This window comes from Schistocerca gregaria, chromosome 3 (genome assembly GCF_023897955.1).
Source record: "Schistocerca gregaria isolate iqSchGreg1 chromosome 3, iqSchGreg1.2, whole genome shotgun sequence".
NCBI lineage: Eukaryota > Metazoa > Arthropoda > Insecta > Orthoptera > Acrididae > Schistocerca > Schistocerca gregaria.
Genome location: NC_064922.1, coordinates 853,386,191 through 853,412,554, shown reverse-complemented (window position 1 = coordinate 853,412,554; position 26,364 = coordinate 853,386,191). Strand labels below are relative to the sequence as shown.

Sequence of the window (26,364 nt, the reverse complement as noted above, 5' to 3'; positions counted from 1 at the left end):
GGGGTGGGAGCATGTCCTATTGCACTCAAGAGAAAACCAAATATTCCCACTTGGAGCATGGTTTGTGGTCTTTTCAGGATGAAATATGAACATTGAGATTGGAATTGTGTGGTCTCATGAGAAGAATGGAAGGATAGAGGATACCAGAGATGATGATGGACATGATGTTTTGAGAAAAACAGATAAAAGGAAAACTAAGGTACAGATGGCTGAACTGATTACAAGAAAGTGAAAAGATAGGAGGGAAGAACTGGAACGTTATGGAGGATGACAAAACGGAAAAGATTAAAGGTGGTGCAGAGATTTGTGTCCTCACCTGGCACAACTAAAAGTTGGAAACTGTTCAAGATGGTGGTGAGATCGACCCATTGATAACTTTTGTTTTTGGAAAGTTCTCGTGATACTGTTTTGTAAACCTGTACAATTCAATCGAAAGAATGTATGAGGAACTGTGAAAGCAACCAGTCAAACTTCTGCTTACATCTGTAGAACCAAAACCACACAGCAGAGTACATTGAAAATGGTTTAAAAATTCTACATACAATACCTAAGTCCCACCATGAACATTTTGGAAGAACTAGAAATTTACACTCATACAGATAAATATCCCAATGACATTCTCAATAAATAAACAAATTTGAAACTTAAAAATTCTGTAGAAGACTTAAATGAAATTTTAGAAAAAGAAAATGAATAAAAAAACTATGATATGCAAAACCATAGACAGCCTTTAACTGCAGTTAAAAACAAAATTCTATTATTATTATACACAACCACCATGTATGACCTTAAGAGTTACATTTCACTCTGTAACCACGAAGCATGATAGGAGCGAGAACTGTCATTTTATTGGCCAAAAATAGTATATTCCATACTGATGAAAATATGTAATTCATGCAATTTTTCAAGAGACAAATATGTGTTCCAAAACACACTATGAACATCACTCCACCTAGATGTAAGTAAAATTGTAAAACAACTCTATATGAAACATACTGAATTTTGTGAATTGTTGAATTGTTGTGAACCATGATTTATTTGTCTTGTAACATACATATACTAATTGTTTGATTAGAGTACAGGAGATATGTCAAAATATGGTTAATAAAATTTCTCTGATATAAAGCTATTGTTAATAAGATGGAGCTATATTTAAACATTAATGCAACTTTTTTGTGAAAAGTTACCTGTACATATTCTCATAACAAGACGATTTATAAACTACATCCTGCTCAAATATTCAGTTCTTTGTTCCTGAAAGCGTCAACTGAGTAGTAGCATCACTTAGCAGAGTATCGTGTAGCTTTCTTTTCAGTGAATCTTGGCTTTTTATTTGTTGTAAATTTTCATATCAATATGCTGGGGAGTCTGAGCAGCATATAAGTCTAAACAATGAGCATGGAGCATCAATTTTCTTTATTTCTTGTGTTATAAATGTGATAAAAGCAGTTCTCCTTGCATAATTATAAACTGGTGAACAAAAAGTGATAATATCACAGATATATAGGTAGGGTGCTGTTCATAATTTCAGATTTTTAAACAATTGGCGACACGATTTCCTTGGACACACAGCTCACGTATCTAATAATACTTTTCAGTAATTTCAGTATTAAGTTAATTCTAATATCAACAGGTACACTTCACAATGGCATACTAGCCGAAACAAGCTTGTATGAAGAAATACAACCAGCGCAAGCTAAATAAATATTTTGCTGCTAATTGAGAAGCAATTTATATAGAAATTACTCTAGTTAGCCTTGTGAATATCAACATCATAGCTGCAGTTGCGTACAGAATCTCTTCCTTCTTCCATCTTACAAGCACTTTCATATTTTTCTTTACACATTTTCCAAAAAGAAATTTTAACATTGAATCACTGAATACATTTTATTTATGATGTTTAGAATATTGCAGTGCTTAGTACTACAATAAGAGCCTGAAACCTTCTTTTTTCTTTATGCATGGACTTGTTGAGTACAAATGGTGAAATAATTGTGTTTGTGCATGTGTGTCTCCTCTCAGGCCAGTTGAAAGTGAAAGCTGTGGCCCATCCTCTTGTGTTAACCTGGAAGTAGTGAGGAAGGGTGGTACTATCCTGTACTGTGACTTTGTGGTAAGTTTTTTTTACACATTATTAAGTTATTTACTACTGAGGACAATATGGATTTTAGATGTGCGTGGTACATCTTCCATTATTGTTATTAATTTTCATTACAAGAACATATTTGTGAATACAAGAAACGTATTCTCAGTTGTGAATATTGACAGCGATCAGCTGTGTGGTGGAATGATGACAATGAAAATTTGTGCTGGACTAGGACTTATACCTGGATTTCCCGCTTATGGTGAGCGGTCGGTTTAGCATTATGCTATCCGAGCAGGACTCACAGCTAGACCTAAACTTCCTTATGTTATCAACCATGTGCTTACAACTTTGCACTTGTACATCCATTATGTATATTCCTGTACAGGGGAGACATTTATCCACCAACACTGAACACGAAACTTTCTATTAAAAAAATAACATCTGGCAAGCAACTTTCAATCAAAATGTCCCACCTGTACAAGAATATACATAATGGATGAACACATGAAGGTTGTATACATGTGATTGATGACATGTGAAAGTTTTGGTGTGGCCTGGTTGTGCTTGGATACAAAATGATTTGGTGACTGTTTGCGATAAACGAGAAATCACGGATTGAATTCCAGTCCAGCACAAATTTTCCATGTTGTCATTTCATTATACAGCTGATGGTTGTCCATATTTGCAACTGTGAATACATTTCACATATTTCATAACAGCTGTAGTCGCTGTATTGCCTGATTCTTCGGACATCCACGCATGTCTGAAGGAACATCGCATCATACTTCTGAACAATACAGTTATTGCAATACATATTTGTGAATGCATGCATTTTGTTTTAATCTGCGTGATACTTTTCAACATATGATTCAGTGTTGAATGCCAGTCTTTGAAATTTTTAATCATTTTATTTACATGAAAGCTGGACTGTACTTGCTGTGGTATTTTGTTACCACACATGTTTTCATTAAACATGTATAATGTTAAACAATAATGGAAAATTCCTGGATGTAGCAGTACATAAAATAAAGGAGAGGTAACTACTCACCTATAGCAGATCAATGCACGGAGAACAGAAAGATTTAATAGAAAACAGCATTCACCCTAATTTCAAGCACTAACTCTTTTTCCAGCAAAGGTATATACATTCACTCACATGCCCACACCGACGCACTAACGTGCAGTCGTATAGCCGTGGTGGAGTGTGCTTTTAGCTATGAGTGTCGTGTGTGTGTGTGTGTGTGTGTGTGTGTGTGTGTGTGTGTGTGTGTGTGTGTGTGTGTGTGTACTCTTGATAAGAAAAATAGCTAGTGCTCAAAAGCTAGTGTGATTGCGGTTTTCTGTTATGTGTTTCTGTGCTCCAAGTGTTGATCTGCTATTGGTGGGTGGCTGCCTTTCCCTTATTTTACTTATAATGTTAGCATTATACAAGGATGTGCTAATGATGCATCCAAATCTTTTATGTGCAAATTCTTAAAGCTTTTTAAATAAAACAAATGATGTTAGCTTTCTACATATTTATTATTCATGTCTACTTATTTATTTGGAAGTAACTGAAAATCCAGGCTGCATACTGACAGTATTATAGAAAGGATATATTGCTACTCACTACACAAAGAAGAGGTTGAGTTTCAGATTTGAAGGGGGGGGGGGAGGGGGGGGGGGGACTTACGGCCACCAGGCCTTCGTCTAACTAACAAATGATGAGACAACGGGATTACGGGAATGTAACTCGTATTGCAGGGAGAGTTCCCACCTGCACAGTCCAGAAAAGTTGGTATTGGTAGGAAGAATCTAGATGGTAGATGGTGCAGGCTGTGAAGCAGTCATTGAAGTGACACATGTTGTTTTGTGTAGCATTTTCAGCAGCTAGGTGATCCAGGTGTCTTTGGCCACAGTGTATTGGTGACCCTTCACATGGATGAACATCTTGTTGGTTGTGATTGCCACGTAGCAGCACTGTGGTTGCAGCATATTTTGTAGATCACATGACTGTTTTCACAGGTGGCCCTGGAATAGGAGATGCCTGTCACAGGACTGGATTAGGTGGTGGTGGGGAGATATATGGGACAGGTCTTTCTATAGGTCTATTACAGGGATATGAGTGACGAGGCAAGGGTTTGGAAGCAGGTCTGGTATAGGGACAGAAATAGATATTGTGTAAATTCGGTAGGACACAGAAGACCACTATGGGAGGGGTATTAAGGATAGTGCATCAGATATTCCTCATCTCAGGGCACAACGAGAGGCAGTTGAAACCCTGGCAGAGAATTTGATTCATTTGCTCTAGTTCTAGGTTGGACTTTGTACTCTGGGAAGTGCTTCTTTTTAGGGCAACAGTTGGTATGCGGGAGGTGGTAGGTGATTGGAGAGACAAGGCAAGGGAGATCTGTTAGTCAGATAATTTTGGTATGTGAAGGCCTCAGTGAGACCCTCATTATATTCAGAGAGGGGCTGCTGGTCACTTCAGATGTAATGGCTGCGGGTGGTTAAGCTGAAGGGACTTATTTGTACGGAATGGGTGGTAGATGTCGAAGTGGAGGTATTGCTGTTGACTGGTAGGTCTGGTATCGATGGAGGTCTGATGTAACTGTCCTTGAAGTGGAAGTCAACATCAAGGATGGAAGCTTGTTGGGTCAAGAAGTACCAAGTGAAGTGGATAAGGGAGGAGGTGTTGAGGTTTAGGAGGAATGTGGATGGTGTGTCTTCATCCCCAGTCCAGATCATGAAGATGTCATCAATGAATCTGAACCATGTGAGAGGTTTGGGATTCTGGACGGTTACAAAGGATTCCTTCAGATGGCCCTTGGAATGGTTGACGTTGGATGGAGCAATGCGGGTGCCCATTGCTATACCATAGATTTGTTTGTAGGTAATACCTTCAAAACAGAAGGAATTGTGGGTGCAGATATAGTTGGTGATGGTGACCAGGAATGATGATGTAGGTTTGGGGTCAGTTGGGCTTCGGGGTTTGGGGAAACTAGTGTTCAATAGCAACATGGCCGTGGACATTAGTTATGATGGTGTAGAGGGAGATGGCATCACTAGTGACAAGTAGTGCACCATGTGACAAAGAACAGGAACTGTGGAAAGTCTTTGAAGAAAATGGTTTGTGACTTTTATGTAGGAGGCTAGGTTACAGGTAATAGGCTGAAGGTGTTGGTGCATGAGAGCAGAGTTTCTCTTAGTGGAGGCTCAATAACTGGCCACAACAGAGTGTTATGAATGGTTGGGTTTATGGATTTTAGGAAGCATAAAAGTTAGAAGTGTGGGGTGTGGCTGGGTTGAGGGGTCAGGGGAGGGAGGGAGGGGAGGGAGGGAAGGGGGGGAGAGAGAGGGGGAGGGAGGGGGAGGGAGGTCTTGGGTGGGGCCTAGGGATTTGAGAAGAAATTGGAGATCCTATTGGATTTCTGGAATGGGCTCACTGTGGCAGGCTTTGCAGGTGTATGTATCTGGCAACTGGCTGAGACCTTCTGCCAATAATTCCTGCAGTTCATGACAATAGCGGTGGAATCTTTGTTGGCAATTACAGGGTTGCTGTAGGTTGTGGAAATCAGGGAATTTCAAACACATCAGGGAAATCGACATTCAATCACAGCACACTTTTTCTCACACTGCGACATAATTGCATTACACACAATAACAGAGCCCTCTGGGGCACAAGACTGCAAGTATGTAGACAAGAATAAAGGTGTAGAATGTTAATAATATTCGTTTTATTTAAATAGCTTTAAGAGTTTTTACATAAGTAATTTGAAGGAATTGCTTTTCAGTACACTCTTGTACCTGTCCAGGACTGGATGAGGTGAGGTGCTACCCAAATTTTGAAAACTGGTGCTGCCATCTTTTGAAAACCTTACCTTTGGACTAATGGTCACCATCACCCTTGAAGTAGTTCCCATCCACACGTACACACCAGTCCCCAGTGCTTCTGCCACTGCTCAAATGTTTTCTGAAAGTCACGTACTTTGAGGATGTTTATCACTGCCAGTGATGCTTCTTGAAGCCTCTCTAGAGTGTCGAACCGACAGCCTTTCAACTTGAGTTTCAGTGTTGGGAATAGTGCGACGTCGCAAGGTGCCAAATCCGGTGAGTACGGTTAGTGGGGTACAACCACCATGTTGTTTTTTGCCAAAAAGGTCCTGGTGAGCGAGGATGTGTGACAGGGTGCAGTGTCGTGATGCAGCAGCCAGTTCCCTTGAAGCCAAAGTTCAGGCCGTCATCACTGCACATTTTCACGGAATCGTTGCAAAACATCACAGTCGTATGCAGAATTCACTGTTTGGTTGGGTGGAACGAATTCTTTGTGCACAATTCCTTCGGTATCAAAGAAAATGATGATCTCTTCACTTTGCTCTTCACCTGTCTTGCTTTTTTGGGTCTTGGAGATCCTGGGACGATTGTTGCTTTGTCTCTGGGGCTTGCTTTTTTGGGCCTTGGAGAGCCCAAGTTCTTCCACTGGGATGATTGTTGCTTTGTCTCTGGGTCATAACCGTAAATCCAGCTCTTGTTGCTGGTGATAACCTGTGACACGAAGGTTGGATCATCAGATGGGGTCTGGTGAAGGTCCATGCACTCTTCAACGTGCTGTGCCTTCTGATCAGCAGTCAAGATCTTTGGCACAAATTTTGCGGCGACATGATACTTGCCTAATTCATTAATCAACATTCGTTAACGTGTCCCATAACCAATACCAACTTCATCTGCAAGGTCTTGAATGGTTCGACATTGATCCGCATGAACCAATTGTTGAAGTTTGGCAACAATGTCTGGCATTGTGCGGCTAATGGGCCTTCCAGTGTGAGCATCATCTGTACGGCCAGCTGTGAACCAAGTATGCCACTGAAACACAAGTTTACGGCTCATGCTCTGTCCCCCAAACACTTGTTGAATCATTACAAGGGTCTCAGTAGCACTTTTCCCGGGATTCGTACCGAATTTGATACACACGCACTGTTCTGTTCACGGATCCATCGTTAAATTGCCACACACCAAACACAGAGTATTATGGAAATCACTGTGGACAAACAGCACGCCCTCCCAGCTGAATGCCACTCTGTACACTGACTCACCAGATATGCAGCTCTCACCACCTAGCGTTGCAAAGATCTACTACTCCTACTTTCCAGATGGCAGCGCCAGTCCTGAAAATTTTGGATTCCACCTCGTAAGGGTACTATGGGAAATGGGCATCTGGGAAGAGGATCAGTACGGTACTTTTCAGAAATTGGACAGTGTGCCAGGTTTATTCAGAAAACCTGCCACTAGCGGATACGAAGTGTGATGCCACAGGGCATGTTCTCCGAGACCGGGATGGGAAGAACTGTCTGAATGGCTTGTGGGCTGGCTTCTGAGAAAGGCCTAATAAAAAGGAGCATGGGTACAAAGTTTGGTAATTTCATTTTCTTTGCAAATGATATTACAATAACGTTTGAAATCTGAATTAGCTGATTTTAGTTAATAACAATAGAAATATGTTGCTAATTGATGTGTGCTGATGCTGTGGTGCGGAGATCACACGAGGTGCAGCGACGGTCTACTGAGTGGCAGATATTGCATGAGGGCTCTCGATGGGTGTCAGCCGGGTAGTGACTAGGTTGGTGTTTTGGAGATGCCTGAGTGCAGTAATGGAGTACTGCAGTCAGGAACAACAGTGTTGGGGCTGCTGAAGGCTGTTGTCAGGTGTGACACTCAAGCCTGGCAAGTTGTGAAAGACTGTAACACTATATCAGAGGGGCACATCAGCAGCCGCACATGGGGGTAAATTTAAATACAAACAGGGTCAAACTAAAAGTTATGAGTAATACTTTGTCGCGAATGTTAATTTTTATTTTTAGACAGACCATTTAAATCTAATTCTATACACTTTTCTCTCACTTTCCAAAATAATCTCATTTTTTTACATATGTTTTTCCGTTGTTCTGTAGGTCTGAAAATTCTCTTTTAATAGAAGTGTATTCCAACTGCCTGAAGAAACTCAAGCATCATTTTCTGAATGTGCACTAGCCTTCTAATAGAGTTTACCTCTCAGCTGTTCTTTCACAGAATTCATAAGATTACAGCTGGAAGCTGCCAAATCAAGACTGTAGAAAGGGTGCAGGGTTTTCTCCACAGGGGCCTGAGCTGTGTGAGGCTGTACATTATCATGCTGCAGGATGATGGTCATCCCAAGATGTTAATTGTGCCATCACTTGCAGAGCTTCAGAAGTGTCTGGATGTGGCAGATAGTCTGTACAGGTTTAAAGAAATAAACCAGAGTGGAGCCCTCTATGTTCCGGAATATGATAGAAACATCTTTCATTACCTGCCTCAGTGAGCATCAAAAATCATATCCTTCATTTCAGAAATTGCTGGAGAAGGCTTTGGGTAATGCTTCTTCTCTGCACCTTATGGTCTTCAGTCATAAGTGCAAGCACAGACTTGTCAATATCCAAGCTTAGTCATTTCCTACACTGCACTATGCCGTACTGCAACTTAGTTGTGATTTCATTCACAGTAACATATCCCTTTCCTCTAATGAATTCAATGTATTTTTATTTGCACTCTATGGTGGAGGCAGTGATAGGGTGACTGCTACAAGGCTCGTATCAAATGCTTGTGTTCCCTCTTATAAGTGTTTCACCCATCTCCCAATACTGCTGGGACCGTCTACACGTCTGCATAAATGTGCCAAAGGCTGATACAAATTTAAACAACAGGTTTTCCTTTTTAATAAATTGATCTTGGCCGTTTTGTAAATATAGCCTGTAGTCGTGAGTTAGAAGCTGTTCACATCGCTACATGTTAACTTGAAATATTTTAGGTTATGATAATGCAGTTGTTTAGAATTGCACTTGTAACAAAGAGCTGTTCATGATTTTCTTTCAGCCAAAGTTTGGTACTGGCTACTCACTTAGGAAGACAGCTGGTGTGGGACTATGCCCATGTAAAAGGTGTTGTTACCACAGATTGGCATGTGACTTGATTGCTTTCATATGTGACCCAGCGTGAGATAGGGCAACATATACATGTGATGGGACTGGAGTAATATTTCCTGCATGAGTGCATAGAACAGGTTGTGCAACTGGATCTTCCATAGAGATGTAACTCCATGGCAAGGGGTTGGTGGTAGCTGTGGAATAACGCTGGACTGGGATAGAGTATTTCACAGAGCAATTCATTTCACCAAATGTTTGTTGTCTTCTTGAAGCATTTTAAACACAGAATTATGCTTTCTGTAATATACCTTTGCATTATCTCCATAGTATGCAGTGGCATTCTTTACATGTAAATTATGAAAATTTCAGTGAAGACTTTATCAGACTGTGCACACCATTAGTTGTCTCATCAGCTTGTTGAATGAAGTCCATAAGTCAATTTCTTGTTACCTTTTCAGGATCAAAATACGTTACAACTAGAGGGAACGTCTGTCTATTTTTGTGGTTGGAGACAGAGAAAAAAATTACCTGAGTTATAAGACATATAAACTACCATCAAGTGAGCAAGATGTATGAGACAGGCAAAATACCGCCAGACTTCAAGAAGAGTATAATAATTCCAATCCCAGAGAAAGCAAGTGTTGACAGGTGTGAAAATTGCCAAACTATCAGTTTAATAAGTCACAGCTACAAAATACTAACATGAATTCTTTACAGATGAATAGAAAAACTGGTAGAAGCTGACCTTAGTGAAGGTCAGTTTGGATTCCATAGAAATATTGGAACACATGAGGCAATATTGGCCCTACGACTTATCTTAGAAGATAGATTAAGGAAAGACAAAGCCATGTTTGTAGCATTTGTAGACTTAGAGAAAGCTTTTGACAATGTTGAGTGGAATACTCTCTTTCAAATTCTAAAGGTGGCCAGGGATTAAATACAGGGAACGAAAGGCTATTTACCATTTGTACAGAAACCAGATGGCAGTTGTAAGAGTTGAGGGGCATGAAAGGGGAGCAGTGGTTGGAAAGGGAGTGAGACAGGGTTGTAGCCTATCCCCGATGTTATTCAATCTGCATATTGAGCAAGCAGTAAAGGAAACAAAATAAAAATTAGGGAGTAGGAGTTAAAATGCATGGAGAAGAACTAAAAACTTTGCAGTTTGCCATTGACATTGTAATTCTATTAGAGACAGCAAAAGACATGGAAGAGCAGTTTAACGGAATGGACAGTGTCTTGAAAGGAGGATATAAGATGGACATCAACAAAAGCAAAATGAGGAAATGTAATGTATTCAAATTAAATCAGGTAATACTGAGGGAATTAGATTAGGAAATGAGACACTTGAAGTAGTAAAGGAGTTTTGCTATTTGAGGAGCAAAATAACTGTTGGTCATAGTAGAGAGGATATAAAATGTAGACTGGCAATTGCAAGGAAAGCGTTTCTGAAGGAGAGAAATTTGTTAACATCGAGTATAGATTTAAGTGTTCGCATTGAGCTTGCAAGAATGTGTGTATGTTTTTTACTTTAGAAGAAGACCTTTTGGCCAAAAGCTCACATGTTTAGCAGTCATTTTAGTGTGCCTATCTGCAACTCAACATTACCCCTTTGTACCTCTTTGTGGTGAGTAGCCATCTGTTGTGTTCATAATACTTATATTATATTTGACAGTATGAGAAACTATTGCTAGCTCTCATGAAACTTATTTATGAACTTTTATACAAGAATGATGGCTGCAGTCGCTGAAATCAGGAGTACACCGCACACAATAAGCTTGCGCGAGTCATTTGAGAAGTAAACAATGTAATAAGTGTGTTTAAACATGAATGTCTTTATAATTCGTTTCCACAAGTCCTTGGTAGTTCTGCACTGTATTTATACTGTAGCTGTTGTATGGTATCAGATGAGCACATACATTGCTTGCCAGTACTGCCCAAGAAATAAGTAAACATCCCCCTTTCACAACCCCTCTAGACCCATAGGCTGTGACATCCTTTCTCAAGTCCTCAACTTGCCTTGAGCCTTAGCATCCTTTTTCTGTAGAAATGCAACAGAGAAAAAAATTGTCTGTTGACAATAGTATCAATTATTGTAGGAAAATACTCTGATATTTGTCAGTCTGGGATTTTAAACTATTGATTGTACTTTGCGGGAAAATTATTTGTAACTGTGAGTACTAATGAAATATACAGGAGAAAGAGGCCACCAGCGGTGGAGGTGGGAGGATTAAAGAAAAATTGCTGTAATGTGGGAAGCCAAAGAGTTAACAGTATTCGTATCACACCTTACCATATCCGGTTGAACTCGTGAAAACCATATGCATAGTCCTCTTCATCCTCAAGCAGTCTTTACTTTGCTTGTCTTCTTTGGTTAACCTGATGTTCAAACTGAGTAGCAGTAATGTTAGCTGAACCATTTCAGTAAGTTGTGCCATGTTGTTGCTTAATACAAAGGTAATCTAGAATGTCAGGCAGGCAGATAAGTTTCCATTCTAAATTAATGTTCTTAAGTTGAACTTGTCTCATTTGGTTTGAAATGTATTGAGACTATCAGTGAATGGTGTCATTGTATTGTGTAAAGAGTTTTATAGCCACCTAGCATTATCTGTGTTGCCATACTTTGCACAGTGTGAGAACCTGAGTGATGCCGAGCAGTTGACCTGGTTGCTGGTGAACCATATGGAGCATGTTATCCAGTTGTCAACGGAGCCACCAGTGCAGGAGCTGATAGCAGCCGTCCACCGCCACAGCACGGCCAGCGGGCTGCTTGTACATGCTGTTGGATCCCGTTGTCAAGATATGCGACAGGTGTGTGCACATCCATTTAGTGACGTAAATGTTTTTCTGCCTAATGTGCACTTTCCATGAACACTACCAGGTGTCATTTGGCCAGTATATGAGGAAGGTAGTTTCAAAAAGAAGAGGATAGAAGCTTTCAAAATGTGGTGCTACAGAAGAATGCTGAAGATTAGATGGGTAGATCACATAACTAACAAGGAGGTATTGAATAGGATTGAGGAGAAGAGGAAATTGAGGCACAACTTGACTAAAAGAAGGGACGTGTTGGTGGGAAACGTTCCAAGGCACCAAAGGATCACCAATTTAGTATTGGAGGGAATCGTGGAAGGTAAAAATCGTAGAGGTAGACCAAGAGATGAATCCACTAAGCAGATTCAGAAGGATGTAGGTTGCAGTAGATACTTGGAGATGAAGAAGCTTGCACAGGATACAGTAGCGTGGAGAGCTGCATCAAACCAGTCTCTGGACTTAAGACCACAACAACAACATGAGGAAGTAACATCTATGACCCACTAAAAGTTGGAGTTTTTTTTTTTTACTGTGGCAGTGCTGTCACATGTAAGTCTGTGTAGTGAACCAGAGTTTATTAAGCTTTGGCTGCAGTACTGTTCTACTCACATTCTCTACTTAATTGCGATACCTAGGAAGATACGTGTGACAAATGAAAATTATGCCACAGCTTGACTATGTATGAAATCAGCAGTGCTTTCAAATTTCAGCCCTGCTCTATTTGATATGTTCTGTCAAAAATTACTGTTGATATTCATGTTTTATTTTAATTTGGATCAAAAATGTGTTGATTAATAAAATTCTTTTCCGGGCTATTATGCCGTGGTCTGATGGATTTCGCATTGTAATCCGACGTTTCGTCCCCATCTGCGGAGGACATCTTCAAGGGGGTTCGTGGCTTCTGTTAACTTCCGAAACACACACTGTCTCACTACTGACTGCAGCAAATTTTTGTTTTCGCGTGCTCCCGCGCATAGGCGTGACGTCACATGTTTTGAATACGCGAGCGCAATTGGCCGTTGTCGGTTGCCGCCGTCCGCTGTTGCTATCATCCCATGGCGGAAGACTGGTACACATCTTCTTCAGCACCGGCATCCAGATGTCATTCAATTTCACGCCCTCCTCCTTCCTATTAAAATTCCTGGGGTGTTTCATAATCTCTATAGCCTCTCTGTAAAGCCTTTCATGATATCCGCTTGTGGCTGCCAGTACTTGAGTTCTATCAAAATAAATGTGGTGGTCTCCTGACTGCAAAGCGTGTTCCGCAACAGCTGATCTATCAATCTCTCCCCTTCTGCAATTGCCCTTGTGCTCTTCTAGTCGTTTTTTGACCGTTCTTTTTGTGGTACCCACATATACCTCCCCACAACTACACGGGATCCTGTAAATTCCTGCTTTTTCCAGCGGTTTACGAGCATCCTTAGCCAATCTCAGGTGTTCTTGTATCTTCCGGGTAGGTTTGTAAATCACCGCGATATTCCGTTTTTTCAATATTTTCCCTATGCGGTCAGTGACGTCCTTAATAAAAGGCAGGAAAACTTTCGATTTTGCAAGCACTTGTGCATTGCTATGATTTTCACGCGGCGGTCTTAACGCTCTTTTTATCTCAGCAGCCGAGTAACCATTCCTGAGTAATGCATCAGTGAGGTGTTCCAGTTCCGTATCCAGTAGTCCAGGTTCACAGATGTTCCTCGCTCTATCCGCCAACGTTTTTATTATGCCTCGCTTTTGCTGTGGGTGGTGGTTCGAATCCCGGTGTAGATAACGATCCGTGTGCGTGGGTTTCCGGTAAACTGTATGGCCTAAGCTACCATCCTGTTTCTTGTAAACTAGCACATCCACCAGGAACCACATGTTGACAACGTGTAGTAGACAGAGGAGGAAATTTGATAATTTGCATCCTAATCAGACGATCCGCCAGTTAGACGCTTCCCGTACTGTCATCAATTTATCCGAACACTTGTTATCTGACGATGAGAGATCTGTGCTTGCCAAGGGTGGAAATTTTGCCATTAGTCCGCGAGTTGTGCCCACTGAGGAGATAATCGCCAGTGTAGAAGCAGGCATTCGTAGTGTGGACGCGATTACAGCCGAAGAAATCCGCATAGAAACTGTGAGAGTATTAGCTCGCGCAAAGCCTCCAAAAAGTAATTTAACCGTGGGTGAGAGGAATGCAATAAAACGCCTAAATGAGGACGATAGTATTATCATTGTCCCCGCTGACAAGGGAAATGCGACGGTGGTTTTGAATGTTACTGACTATCACAGCAAGATTAATGACTTACTAGATCCGCAGACTTACAAGAAGCTGAGTAAAGACCCGACTGATAAAGTTCTTAGAACGGTTACGCGGTTAATTAAGAAGTCCTCTATCGAACAGAACGTTCAGAAAAGTCTGTTCAATTCAGTTGCGCTGCCACCAAGACTCTATGGCTTGCCGAAGGTTCATAAACAATTTGTTCCTCTGAGACCTATAGTGAGTGCCATTGGTTCGCCCACCTATTCTATTGCCAAGTTTTTGACAACGCTATTACGGCCGCATGTGGGACGATTGGACTCCTATATCAAGAATTCTGCACATTTCATCAGTAAATTAAGCGGCATAGTTGTCCAGCCGGAGGACATGTTAGTCAGTTTCGATGTGGCATCGCTATTTACTATGGTTCCTCTCAATGAGGTGTTGCAACAGCTGAATAGAATTTTTCCTCCCGACATTGCAGAACTATTTAAATATTGCCTTACGACCACATATTTCAAATGGAACGATGAGTTCTACGAACAGACTGATGGCGTGGCAATGGGGAGCCCCTTAAGCCCGGTTATAGCTAACTTTTTCATGGAAAAATTCGAGGCGCAGGCTCTAGAAACTGCCAACAAAAAACCGAATATCTGGTTCCGCTACGTAGATGATACGTTTGTGTTGTGGAGGCATGGCAGAGAGGAACTAGGCCGTTTTCACAAAGATCTAAACGGTATTAACCCGAAGATTCAGTTTACCATGGAGGAGGAGGCAGAAGGGAGACTAAATTTTCTGGATGTGCTAGTTTACAAGAAACAGGATGGTAGCTTAGGCCATACAGTTTACCGGAAACCCACGCACACGGATCGTTATCTACACCGGGATTCGAACCACCACCCACAGCAAAAGCGAGGCATAATAAAAACGTTGGCGGATAGAGCGAGGAACATCTGTGAACCTGGACTACTGGATACGGAACTGGAACACCTCACTGATGCATTACTCAGGAATGGTTACTCGGCTGCTGAGATAAAAAGAGCGTTAAGACCGCCGCGTGAAAATCATAGCAATGCACAAGTGCTTGCAAAATCGAAAGTTTTCCTGCCTTTTATTAAGGACGTCACTGACCGCATAGGGAAAATATTGAAAAAACGGAATATCGCGGTGATTTACAAACCTACCCGGAAGATACAAGAACACCTGAGATTGGCTAAGGATGCTCGTAAACCGCTGGAAAAAGCAGGAATTTACAGGATCCCGTGTAGTTGTGGGGAGGTATATGTGGGTACCACAAAAAGAACGGTCAAAAAACGACTAGAAGAGCACAAGGGCAATTGCAGAAGGGGAGAGATTGATAGATCAGCTGTTGCGGAACACGCTTTGCAGTCAGGAGACCACCACATTTATTTTGATAGAACTCAAGTACTGGCAGCCACAAGCGGATATCATGAAAGGCTTTACAGAGAGGCTATAGAGATTATGAAACACCCCAGGAATTTTAATAGGAAGGAGGAGGGCGTGAAATTGAATGACATCTGGATGCTGGTGCTGAAGAAGATGTGTACCAGTCTTCCGCCATGGGATGATAGCAACAGCGGACGGCGGCAACCGACAACGGCCAATTGCGCTCGCGTATTCAAAACATGTGACGTCACGCCTATGCGCGGGAGCACGCGAAAACAAAAATTTGCTGCAGTCAGTAGTGAGACAGTGTGTGTTTCGGAAGTTAACAGAAGCCACGAACCCCCTTGAAGATGTCCTCCGCAGATGGGGACGAAACGTCGGATTACAATGCGAAATCCATCAGACCACGGCATAATAGCCCGGAAAAGAATTTTATTAATCATGACAGTTCCGGCCGTGAAAGTTTACATTTTACAAAAATGTGTTGATAATCATTCTTGTTATTCCATTGCTAGCTACTATAGGGCTGTGATTGTGTGAGTGCCCCATGTTTTCATTTAATTTATGATTTATAGTTCAGCTTTTCTTTATTATAATTGCATCTAATCTTTTGTATTGAACCTCAACACTTGGGTACAAACATAATACTACATCACGTCTTAGCGATTTAGCCCCATTGAGAAACTTGAATCAATAAGACTTTGGATGCAAATAACCTGACTTCATTCTTTCACACATGGTTCAACTTCCACACATCATAATTTATAGTACACTAATCCCTGTGTATGTTTTTTAATTATTAGTTACAATTATGGTGGGGAATTAAGTAATGTACAAATAAATGATTTCTTATTTTTGTGCAATACATGCAGTGGATTTAATGAAAAACGCTTAGTTTAACACACTCAAAATTTGTAGAAAAAATAACTCAAAGCAACTATTACATTCTGCTCTCTCGACAACTGTGAAAAAATTGAGTCAGTCTTGTACACCTTCAGGCATTCATTGCAAATCTTGGTACAGTAATTACACTTCACACTTCTACTACTACTACTACTACTACTACTGTTATTATTGTTTATTTGTTTTTAAATAGTAATAATAATAATAATAATAATAATTATTATTTTTTTTTTTTGGGGGGGGGGGGGGGGTCATGTGACAGAGTGCTATTACCTGTGGGTTAAAGGAACTGAACCAAGAAACTCCCTCCATTACTACTAATGAAATACTTTTTTTCTTGGATGTATATCCGTAGTGATATTAGTTTTATGGACACTGAGCCATAGCCTAAGACATATTTCTTAATTTTCAAATTTTCATACTGTGTCTTTATAGCTTCTGATTATTCTCTCTGAGTAGGGGATAAAATTTTAGACAAAACATTCATTAGACAGCAGTCTAATGTCTATAAAACAAATGTCACCAAGAAACTCTACCTGTTTGGCTTTTTCTATAACAAACACATACTTCAAGAAAAGACAACCACTCACCTGTAACTGACTGATTTGTGGCGCATAGACACACTCAATAGAATATAGTATTTACACTAACTTTCGAGTCCTTGCTCTTTCTCAAACAAAAGCACACACATTCATGTTTACACACACAGGCACACAGACACCCAAACACTTACACCTACTGCTGCAGTGTATTGACATACAATGGCCATTAGATCCATTGCGAGACAGATCGTAGTCTAAGCTAAGTATAAAAATATAGTTCAGCAATGGACACTGCTACTAGTCAACCCTTGGATGACATCCGACATGTTTGACTAGGGTGCTTTTGCATTTTTTTGCTTCCAAATTCAAGACCAAGTGAATCTGGTTTCAACTGTGATATCATTCACAGAACTTGATACATCATGCTCTAGATATAAATAGTTCTTTAATTCTACTTTAGGTTCAAAGCCCATATCCTTAAACCATTCAGCAGTGCCTAAGTTTAATAGAGCACATCGAGTGCCTTTTGCCCTGTGCGATCAAGATAAAGTGAAATTAGATAGATTGCAAAGTATGGGCATAATAGCCCGTTATTGTGTAACCAGTGGACAATACTCATGGTCATAGGTAAGAAGCTAAATGGATCACAGAGATTTTGTGATAATTTTAAGTCTATCATTAATGATCAACCAAATATCGATCTGTATCCAACTCCTTCTGCTGGAGGAATTTTTGGCCAAATTGGCTGGGGGCTGTTACTTTTCAAAGATAGATCTCACTCACACCTACTTTCAGTCACCTGTAGATGATCAGACAAAACAGTTTCTAGTAATTAATATGCCCTTCATGGGGCAGCCTGCAGATGTTCTTTGAGTGGCTCCAGTCCCATGGTCTGCATTGTCATCTCAACAAATGTTTTTTTTGAGCCAAGGGTCAAGTACTTAGGACATATATTAAGTAAAAGAGGGCTCAAGCCTGCACAGGATCATGTGGAAGCAATCACTCACTACCTTACCATCTCATAAAAGCCTCAAAGAGGTACAGTCTTTCCTGGGCAAAATGTATTATTATGTGAAATTTATCCCACATGTGGCCTAGATTTGCCATGCGCTGAATCTATTGTGTAAAAAAGGTGTTAAATTTGTGTGGTCATAGTTGTGCCAGACAGCTTTCTTGCAATGTAAAACGTGGTGTAGATTATACCTTTGTTTAGCAGTATTGCATCTGGGCAAGTGCTTAATGTTCGCTTGCCACTGATGTCTCAGATTGTGGGACTGGTGCAGTGCTGTGGCACAGATATGCCATTGCCATTTGCATCTAAAACATGAAATGTGGCACAGGCCATTTCTGTCTCTACGTCCCAATTAAAGGCAAGAGGGCAATTTTAATTCTCCACTTAGTTCGAGCATCAATGTGGGGGACAGCTCAGATATATTCAGGCTTCCTACTAAGGCCACGACTTGTTCTTGCGAGGGGGACCACTGCAGACACTTCGTGTGGGCACGTGCACTGACACAAGAGTGCAGGTAAATTCCGTAGCCTGACACTTGCCAGACAGACTCACTGGTTTCTTGAAACCTTTTATATGCACCATCAATTAGTAGATGATTGCCCTTGGCTGTATTACGCATTGATTCACATTGCTTCCTGGACTGTTTGTGCACACTTTCTGAATTTTACCATCGTCAACCTCAGGAACCACCTGTCTGTGTTAATGGCAGCACAAGTAATCATAAACTGTGTTGTATATACACAGAGCAGGATAGAAAATTGTCCTTTCTGCCATTCAGGGCATTGAACAGCCAGCATTTCTTGAATCCTAGGATGAAAGAGTTTGATGATACCGTTTGTCATGAAGGGAGAATCCATTCACACATAACGCTTTTTAATGATGCCTAGCTGAAGTGAATTTTTGATCCCCTTCAGAAAGCCAATGGTAATAGTGTTTTTGGAGATGTATTTAAATGCACCTGCTGTTTTGAAGTCATATCTCAAGGTATAATGATGGGATTTGTCTTCAATGCTACAACTTCATTCCTTACTTCAAGTGACTGTTAAAAAGCATCCAGTATATATTTCTTCTGAGGAGCACACTAGGTCTGAGATTCTAAAAAGTCATTAATTCTGTTGTCATCCAGCCTTTTTCTAGGCAGTAAATCACCAAGACCATAGGCAAATTTTCCTCCGGTAAAGTTTTATGCTTCATAATAACATTCATAATAACATGATATGCTACAGAATAATGTGATATCTGGGGGAGGGGGGAATCTTTCATCCCTTTGCAGTAACCAATAAAAATCATGGTAATTTCTTCTTTTTAATTTGCAGTTCTAAAGAGAGATTTTTCATCCCATTATAGTACACTGTTATAGAGCTCATCCCCAAAAGTTGGGCATCTTATCAGTGTTGCTGATGTATGGAGAGTCAGAGTGTTGCTGTTCTGTTTAGTATGTGCCTTTGGAAGTCTATGGATTTATCAGTTAAAATATTCTGGCAGTTTCTGTGCAAATGCAATACATTGCTGAATAGAGGGGCTACATCTACTTGTAAACCTGTATTGTCAATTGATAACACACACAGAATTTTGATGTTGTATGTTTGAGGTCTCCACAATTTCTGTGACCTTTTCTTGGTTTGTTTATCGAGAGATAGGTATACTGTTATTCCTTTTATGTTATACAAAAGAAAGAACTCCAGCTTTGAGTTCAGGATATTTCCCAGTTTGCAGTCCCTCTGTAGGATTTTTTTTGATAAAATGACAGTTTAAAGGATATTTTCCATTGGCACTCATTGTCCAAACCCTACTTTTTGTTAGCTTCTCCATTAGATGTACCCTCTGCATAACAGACACTGTGAGTTTGAAATTTGCATCATAACTGCACTAAATTCTGAAGTTTGTTGATGATTTCCTTTCGAAATAACCTTTAATTGGTGAATACTAAATTCTGCTCTTTATGTAGAGAAATCTGTGTTCATCTTCTCCCATAAAATAACGGAACAGTAAGGTGGATAATAGTCACTATCTAAATGACATTTGTCAGCAATCAAAGTTGGTTACATTGTTACCTCATATTCAGTAATTAACACATTGTTACTCCATTTCTCTCTAAGGAATGAACACTGCAGTTGATGTTTCTATGATGCAAAAATATACTTGTCACATAAGGTTTGCTAATCCTAATATTTTTTGATCAAAAGAGCAGCTTTTATTTGGGTCAGTATGGTACATCTGTCCAATTGCCAGAAACACTGAAATAAGAAGACATAACACATAAGAGGACAGAAACATGATACAAACTATACTGTCTCCCTAAGTAAAGAGACTTTATGATGTATCTTTTGCATTTCTTGCTTTTATGTTTTCATTTTCCTCAAAGGCAATGATAAAATGTGGAGTGATAGCCCAGTGTAGAGCCTGTGCCTATTGTCATGTATTTTTTATTTTCAAATGTTAAAAAAAAACAAGATGATGTTTTTCCTGTTTCTCGGTAAGAGGAAGGTTTCGCTCTCAATTAATGACGGAAGGAAGGTAGATGCACATTATTTTAAAGTGTATTCAGCAGTAGCCATTTTGGTTGTGAGAATATGTAAAAAGTTTGTATTTTTGATGTGCATCTAAGGAAGAATATAGTATTATTTTACCAGTGAAAAGTTGTATGAGGCACTATTCCAAGTAGTACTGCAGTATATAGAAAACCAAGAAGCCCACCTGTGTACTTCAGAGTTATCACAAAAATCCAATTACAACATTATAAAGGAATCAGTCAAGATTTTGTAGGCAGATATGGCGATTGGACGTAGTATTATTAATTGGTAAGCATAAATCTATAAGAGAAAGACTATTTCGTTTATGTGGACATAATAAGATAAGATTTTGGCATAGCTCAGCTTATTGTGCTTGTCCAACACACCAGAAAATTTCATAAGAGACAGTAATCAAAATTCCAATTTCAGATCACCTCTTTATTATTTTCTTATCTGCCATTAATTAATTTCATTATTTCCATATATCTTAATTTTATTTTCTATTATATTACAAAGTGGCGATTGTGACAGGACTAAAAAAAATAGATATATTTAAATAATGAAATTAATTAATGGCAGATAAGAAAATAATAAAGAGGTGATCTGAAATTGGAATTTTGATTACTGTCTCTTATAAAATTTTCTGCCATGTCAGACAAGCACAATAAGCTGAGCTAATCTTGTAAATGGGTAAAAAATCTTATCATATTACTTCCACATGAAAGAAATAGTCTTTCTCTTGTTGTAGATTTATGCTTACCAATTAAAAATACTACGTCCGATTGCCGTATCTACCAACAAAATCTTGACTGTATCCTTTACATTGTTGAAATTGGATTTTCATGATAACTCTGAAGTACACAGGTGGGCTTCTTGGTTTTCCATATATTGCAGTACTACTTGGAATAGTGACTCATACAACTTTTCAGTGGCAAAGTAATACTATACTCTTCCTTTGATGCACATAAAAAATACAGACTTTTTGACATAATCTCACAACCACTGCTGATTACACTCTAAAATAATGTGAATCTGACTTTCGTCATTAACAGAGAGTGAGTTTTTCCTCTTACCAAGGAACAGGAAAAACATCTTCTGTTTTTTTAACATTTGAAAATGGAAAATATATGGCGATAGGCACAGGCTCTACACTGCGCTACCGCTTCAGTTTATCTTTGCCTTTGAAGAAAATGAAAACATAAAAGCAAGAAATGCAAAAAGTACATCATAAAACCACTGAAGTCTTCTGACAGAAACATAGCATGCATACAAATGTGACACTCCCCTTCGCCCTGCGCGTGCGCGCCCACACACACACACACACACACACACACACACACACACACACACACACACACACACATTATTCCCCACAACTAAGTAGATAGACACAACAAACCTATGGGTACATGAACTTTTCCCCAAATCCATTTCTCTCCTCCACATCAACATGCTTCCCAAAACTCATAAATTTAACAATCCTGGATGCCCCATAGTAGCTATTTACTGTGCTCCCAATGAAAGAATCTCTGATCTTGTCAAACAAGGTCTCCAGTCAATTTTCCATAACCTCGCCTCTCCTATTAAAAATATGAACCAGTTTCTCTATTCTTAATGAATCCAACCACGTGGATCCCGATTCACCACTGTTGATGCCACTTCCCTAAACACCAACATCCAATATGCCACTGACCTTGCTACTATCAAATGTTACCTTTCCCAATGTCTTTCTAACTCCAAACCCACCATCTTATTTTGTTTAATACGTCTATCTAATTACATCCTCTCACAAAACTACTTGTCCTTTGAGGGGTAGATACATAAACTAATTCGTGGCATGGCCAAGGGCATCCATGTGGCATTGTCCTACCGCAATGTGTTTGTTGGCTATCTAGAGGAAAGTTTCCTAGACTCTCAAAACCCCAAACCCTTTGTCTAGTTCAGGTTAATTTATGATATGTCTTGTCATCTGCACCAAGGGCCAAGACACCCTGTCCTCATTCCCCTACTGCCTCAACACTTTCTCTCCCATTTGCTTCATCTGGTTCTCCTCAACCCAACATGCCTCCTTCCTGGAAGTTGACCTCTACTTCTGATGACTTTATCACACTCACTAACCATCAACAGTACCACCATTTTGAAAGCTGTCTTCTCTTGAACACCAAAGTGTTGCTGCCATATAGTCCGGTCATGCATGGGTGGTATGTCTGCAGTGATGAGAACCTCATGCCAGAATACTGAAGGTCTTGCTAAGGCTTTCACAGGCAGGCACTATCCTCCAAACCTAGTCTGTAAACAGATTTCCTGCACTGTATCCTCAGTATCTCTAGTCCTCCCACCATCTTCAAGAATGAATAGCAAAGGAATTCCCAGCTCATCATCTAATATCTGCACAGACTGAAGTATCTTAACCATGTCATTTGCGAGGGCTTTGAATATCAGTCATTGTGCACAGAAAAGAGGGTCAACCTACCCACAATTATTTTCCTCTCTCGTAAAGTGATATTCTGCCGCTGTCATCCAATTTACATCTCTGTATCACACCCACTCCCAAACCTATTGGTATACGAGTCATATCCCTGTGGAAGGGACTGGTGCAAGATCTGCCTGATAGTTGGCCATTATGGGTGTTGGTCACATGAAACATATGCTGCCTTTGTCAGTGCTTGTGCTATTTTGGGCCATATTGAGTTCAGATATAGGAAATTTGCTACTTCACTTTCCCAAATGACTAAATCATTAACATTTTTGAATAAAAGTCTTTGGTTTATTAGGCCATGTCATTGTGTAACAGAAAAAGGGCAAAAGTGATGGTCAGATTGTTTTTGCAGTAATTGTTTTTAGTGTGATAAAACTGCTGCATGTTGGTGGTCTTTCATATATACTATCCTGTTTCAGTTATCATTTAATAGTCTATGTCACTACAGCGTAATGTCACTTGACAGTCCAAAGTCAAGATCTCTGTAGCAGGGTTGTATGAGGGGGTGCCCAAAAAAACCGGAATAATATTGCTGTGGGCGGAGCTTGTATAGTGTGCATTTCTGCCTCTATGCGTGTACAGTGCAACTCATTGCCAGTTCAATGCCGCCTGCGTTGTTGACCTGGCTTGTTTTGTTCATATGGAGAAATTGTTTTTGGTGGCTCTGTTTTGTTCTTGTTCCATTTTTTATGATACCAGATTTAAGTGAGCAATGTGTAGCTGTGAAATATTGTTTTCTACCCAGTAAAAATGCTGCCGAAACTGTTTTAATGTTGAAAATAGCTTACCAAGATGATGCTATGGGAAAAATTCAAGTGTGCAAGTGGTTTGCTTGATTTAAAAATGGCGACATGTCAATTAATGATAGACCTGTTCAGGACATCCATCAGCTGCCCGAATAATTCAGGCTTTGTTTCCCCAGATCAGACCATCGATCAAAACTTTAATGTAGAAGTTTTAAGAAGACTGCACAACAATGTTTGTCAAAAGCAACCCTATTTGTGGCAGACAGGAGACCAGTTCTTTCACCGCAACTATGCAACTACACACACAGCCATCTCTGTTGTACAGTTTTTGGCTATAAATGACATGGTTCCGCTACCCCACGCACCTTACTCACCTGACCTGGTTCTGTGTGACTTTTTCTTATTTCTGTACATGAAAGTACACTGATTTGACAACATCGAAGAAGTGAAGAAATAAACAAGAGAGGAGCTGTCAGCCATTTCCAGAGATGATCACAAAAAATATTTCAAACTGTGGAAGCACCATTGCAACAAATGTATTAGTTGGAACAGAGTGCATTTTAAAGGGGATAATGTTGTTCTGTAAACAAATTGAAGATATATTGCTTTTAAAAAATAATTCTGGTTTTTCTGGGTATCTCCTTGTAATTCAGTTTCCTAGCGGTTTGGCCTCGGCTGTACCTAACAGTTGTTACTGCTGAAGTTGTAGCAGTTCCTTTGTTTGCTTCACTGTTTTTCGTTATTCTCAGCCAAGTCAAGTGTCGCGGCTCTTGCACTGCCTGGAGGGAGTGCACCCTTCACAGAGTGGTCCGCTACTGCAGCTGCTGGTGACGAAGCTGCTGTCCCTGCCCCAGCTCGCACTGGCGAGGCAGGCTGCGTCGCTGGCCGCCCGCCGTGCCGAAGTGCTGTTGGCTTTGGGTCGGGAGCAGGCACAAGCACAGCTGGCGGCAGAGGAGCTGCAGGCGCTGCTGGCTGAGCTGCAGCACCAACGCAGGTGGGCTTTACTTTGCACGGTTCATGGTTTGACGGTTTCGTGTCAGGACTAGCTCGAATTTGTAAGCAGTCTTCCTCATACCCTGACTGCATTTTCCCGGGTTAAAGTTTGCCACCTGCTTTACCGATGACAAAGTCTGTGTAATCATTCTTTTCCATTCTGTTATTACACCCAGATATTTGTGTTTTCCGGTTGTGAATCATTGACATTGTAATTACAGTGTACTACTTTTGTGCTTTGATAGAAGTGTACAGTTTTACATTTGTGGATGTTTAAAACAAGTTACTTCTCTTTCCATTTTGTTAAAATTTTGTCAAGATATGATGGAATATTTGTGAAGCTTTTTCCTGTACTTCATGATAGATAAGGACATCATCTGGAAAGACCCTGAGACTACAATGCATATGGTCTGCTAGGTCATTCACATAGAGCATGAACAACAACAGGCCACACACTTCTCGTGGACAAGCTTGCAGTTACTTCTACTTGTTTTGATGACTCCCCATCCAAGATAACTAACATGTCCTACTTTCCAGGAATTCCAGGAAATCCTTAAACCTGTTACCAGTTGTGAAACAGTAGTACCATCTGATGTACCGGCATAACTACTAGAGTGCTATCTAGTCTGCCATTTAAAAGGGAATGTCCATGGTTCTAAGGCTCAATGTGGCGCAGATGTTAAGAGCAACTAGGCACCGTGCCATGCACTTGTGATACCTACAATCCATTTATCAGATTTACCTGTTGCACTGCACTTATAAAGATGAGGGCTCTGGTAGATGGCGCACAAGTGATGTGCCCACCACAGGTGGTCTCCTGGGACCGGCCTGCACAGGTGCCAGTGGCAGAAAATACTAAGTGTAGCATGTCAGTGACCTGTTACTGTGGTGCTTGTCCAAGTATTATGTACAGGGTTATAGCAGCACTGATTTAAATTAAAATAAGAGGAAGAAATGGGAAACATCTCGCTTGAGGATTGCTACACGAAATGTGAAGATGCTGGATAAGAAAGGAAAGTTAGAAAGGATGAAGAGAGAAATGGAGAGACATAATATCAGTCTTTTAGGGTAAGTGACGTTCAATAGGAAGGAGAAGATGAATTTGGATTGGTGAAATACAAGGTAATTTACAAAGAATCAGAAAGGAAGGAAAATGGAGTTGGAGTTATATACATGAAACATTAGGCAAAATATAGTGATGGTTATTCCAGTTAGTGACAGAGTATTAGCGATAAAAACTGAAGAGTAACTCTGTGGCTACATCAATCATTCAGGTTTATGTGCCAATATCAGCCACAAGTAAAGAGGAAGTAGACAAAATATATGAGTTGAGTGAGGGAATCTACCAAGAAAACTGGGAAGGACAAGGAAAAACTTAAATGATGGGTGGCTTGAGTAGTACAGTGGAAAGTGAAGAATAAACAATGCAGCTGGAGACCATGGCCTGTGAAAGACCAGCAAGAGGGGAGAAAAACAGATAGCCTTCTGTGAGCAGCTTGATTTCTGGATTGTTTTAATGGGAGAAACAAGAATGACATTAAGCAGTGTAATGATTGTTACTGCAGTATAAAGATTATTTTTCTATGATTTCCCTCTCTTTTGTTATTGTAAATTGTGACACATTCAGCATCCCTGAGGGCTCTTCTTATTGAAATTTACAGAACTGGTTGAATTAATGAATTTTGTACCTCTCAGTGTTGTTTTTTCTTTGTCTTTTCCGGC

General features: G+C 40.2%; 1 protein-coding gene across 2 annotated transcripts in view; it reads left to right on the top strand.

The window, feature by feature from the left end:
- Positions 1-26,364, top strand: part of LOC126354803 (huntingtin) — a 472,584-nt gene that overhangs the window by 257,371 nt on the left and 188,849 nt on the right. For both annotated transcript variants that reach the window (XM_050004721.1, XM_050004723.1), the window contains exons 30-32: positions 2,023-2,113; positions 11,632-11,811; positions 24,399-24,643. In XM_050004721.1, the coding sequence (XP_049860678.1) occupies positions 2,023-2,113; positions 11,632-11,811; positions 24,399-24,643 (516 nt within the window). The remainder of the gene's footprint in view (positions 1-2,022; positions 2,114-11,631; positions 11,812-24,398; positions 24,644-26,364) is intronic.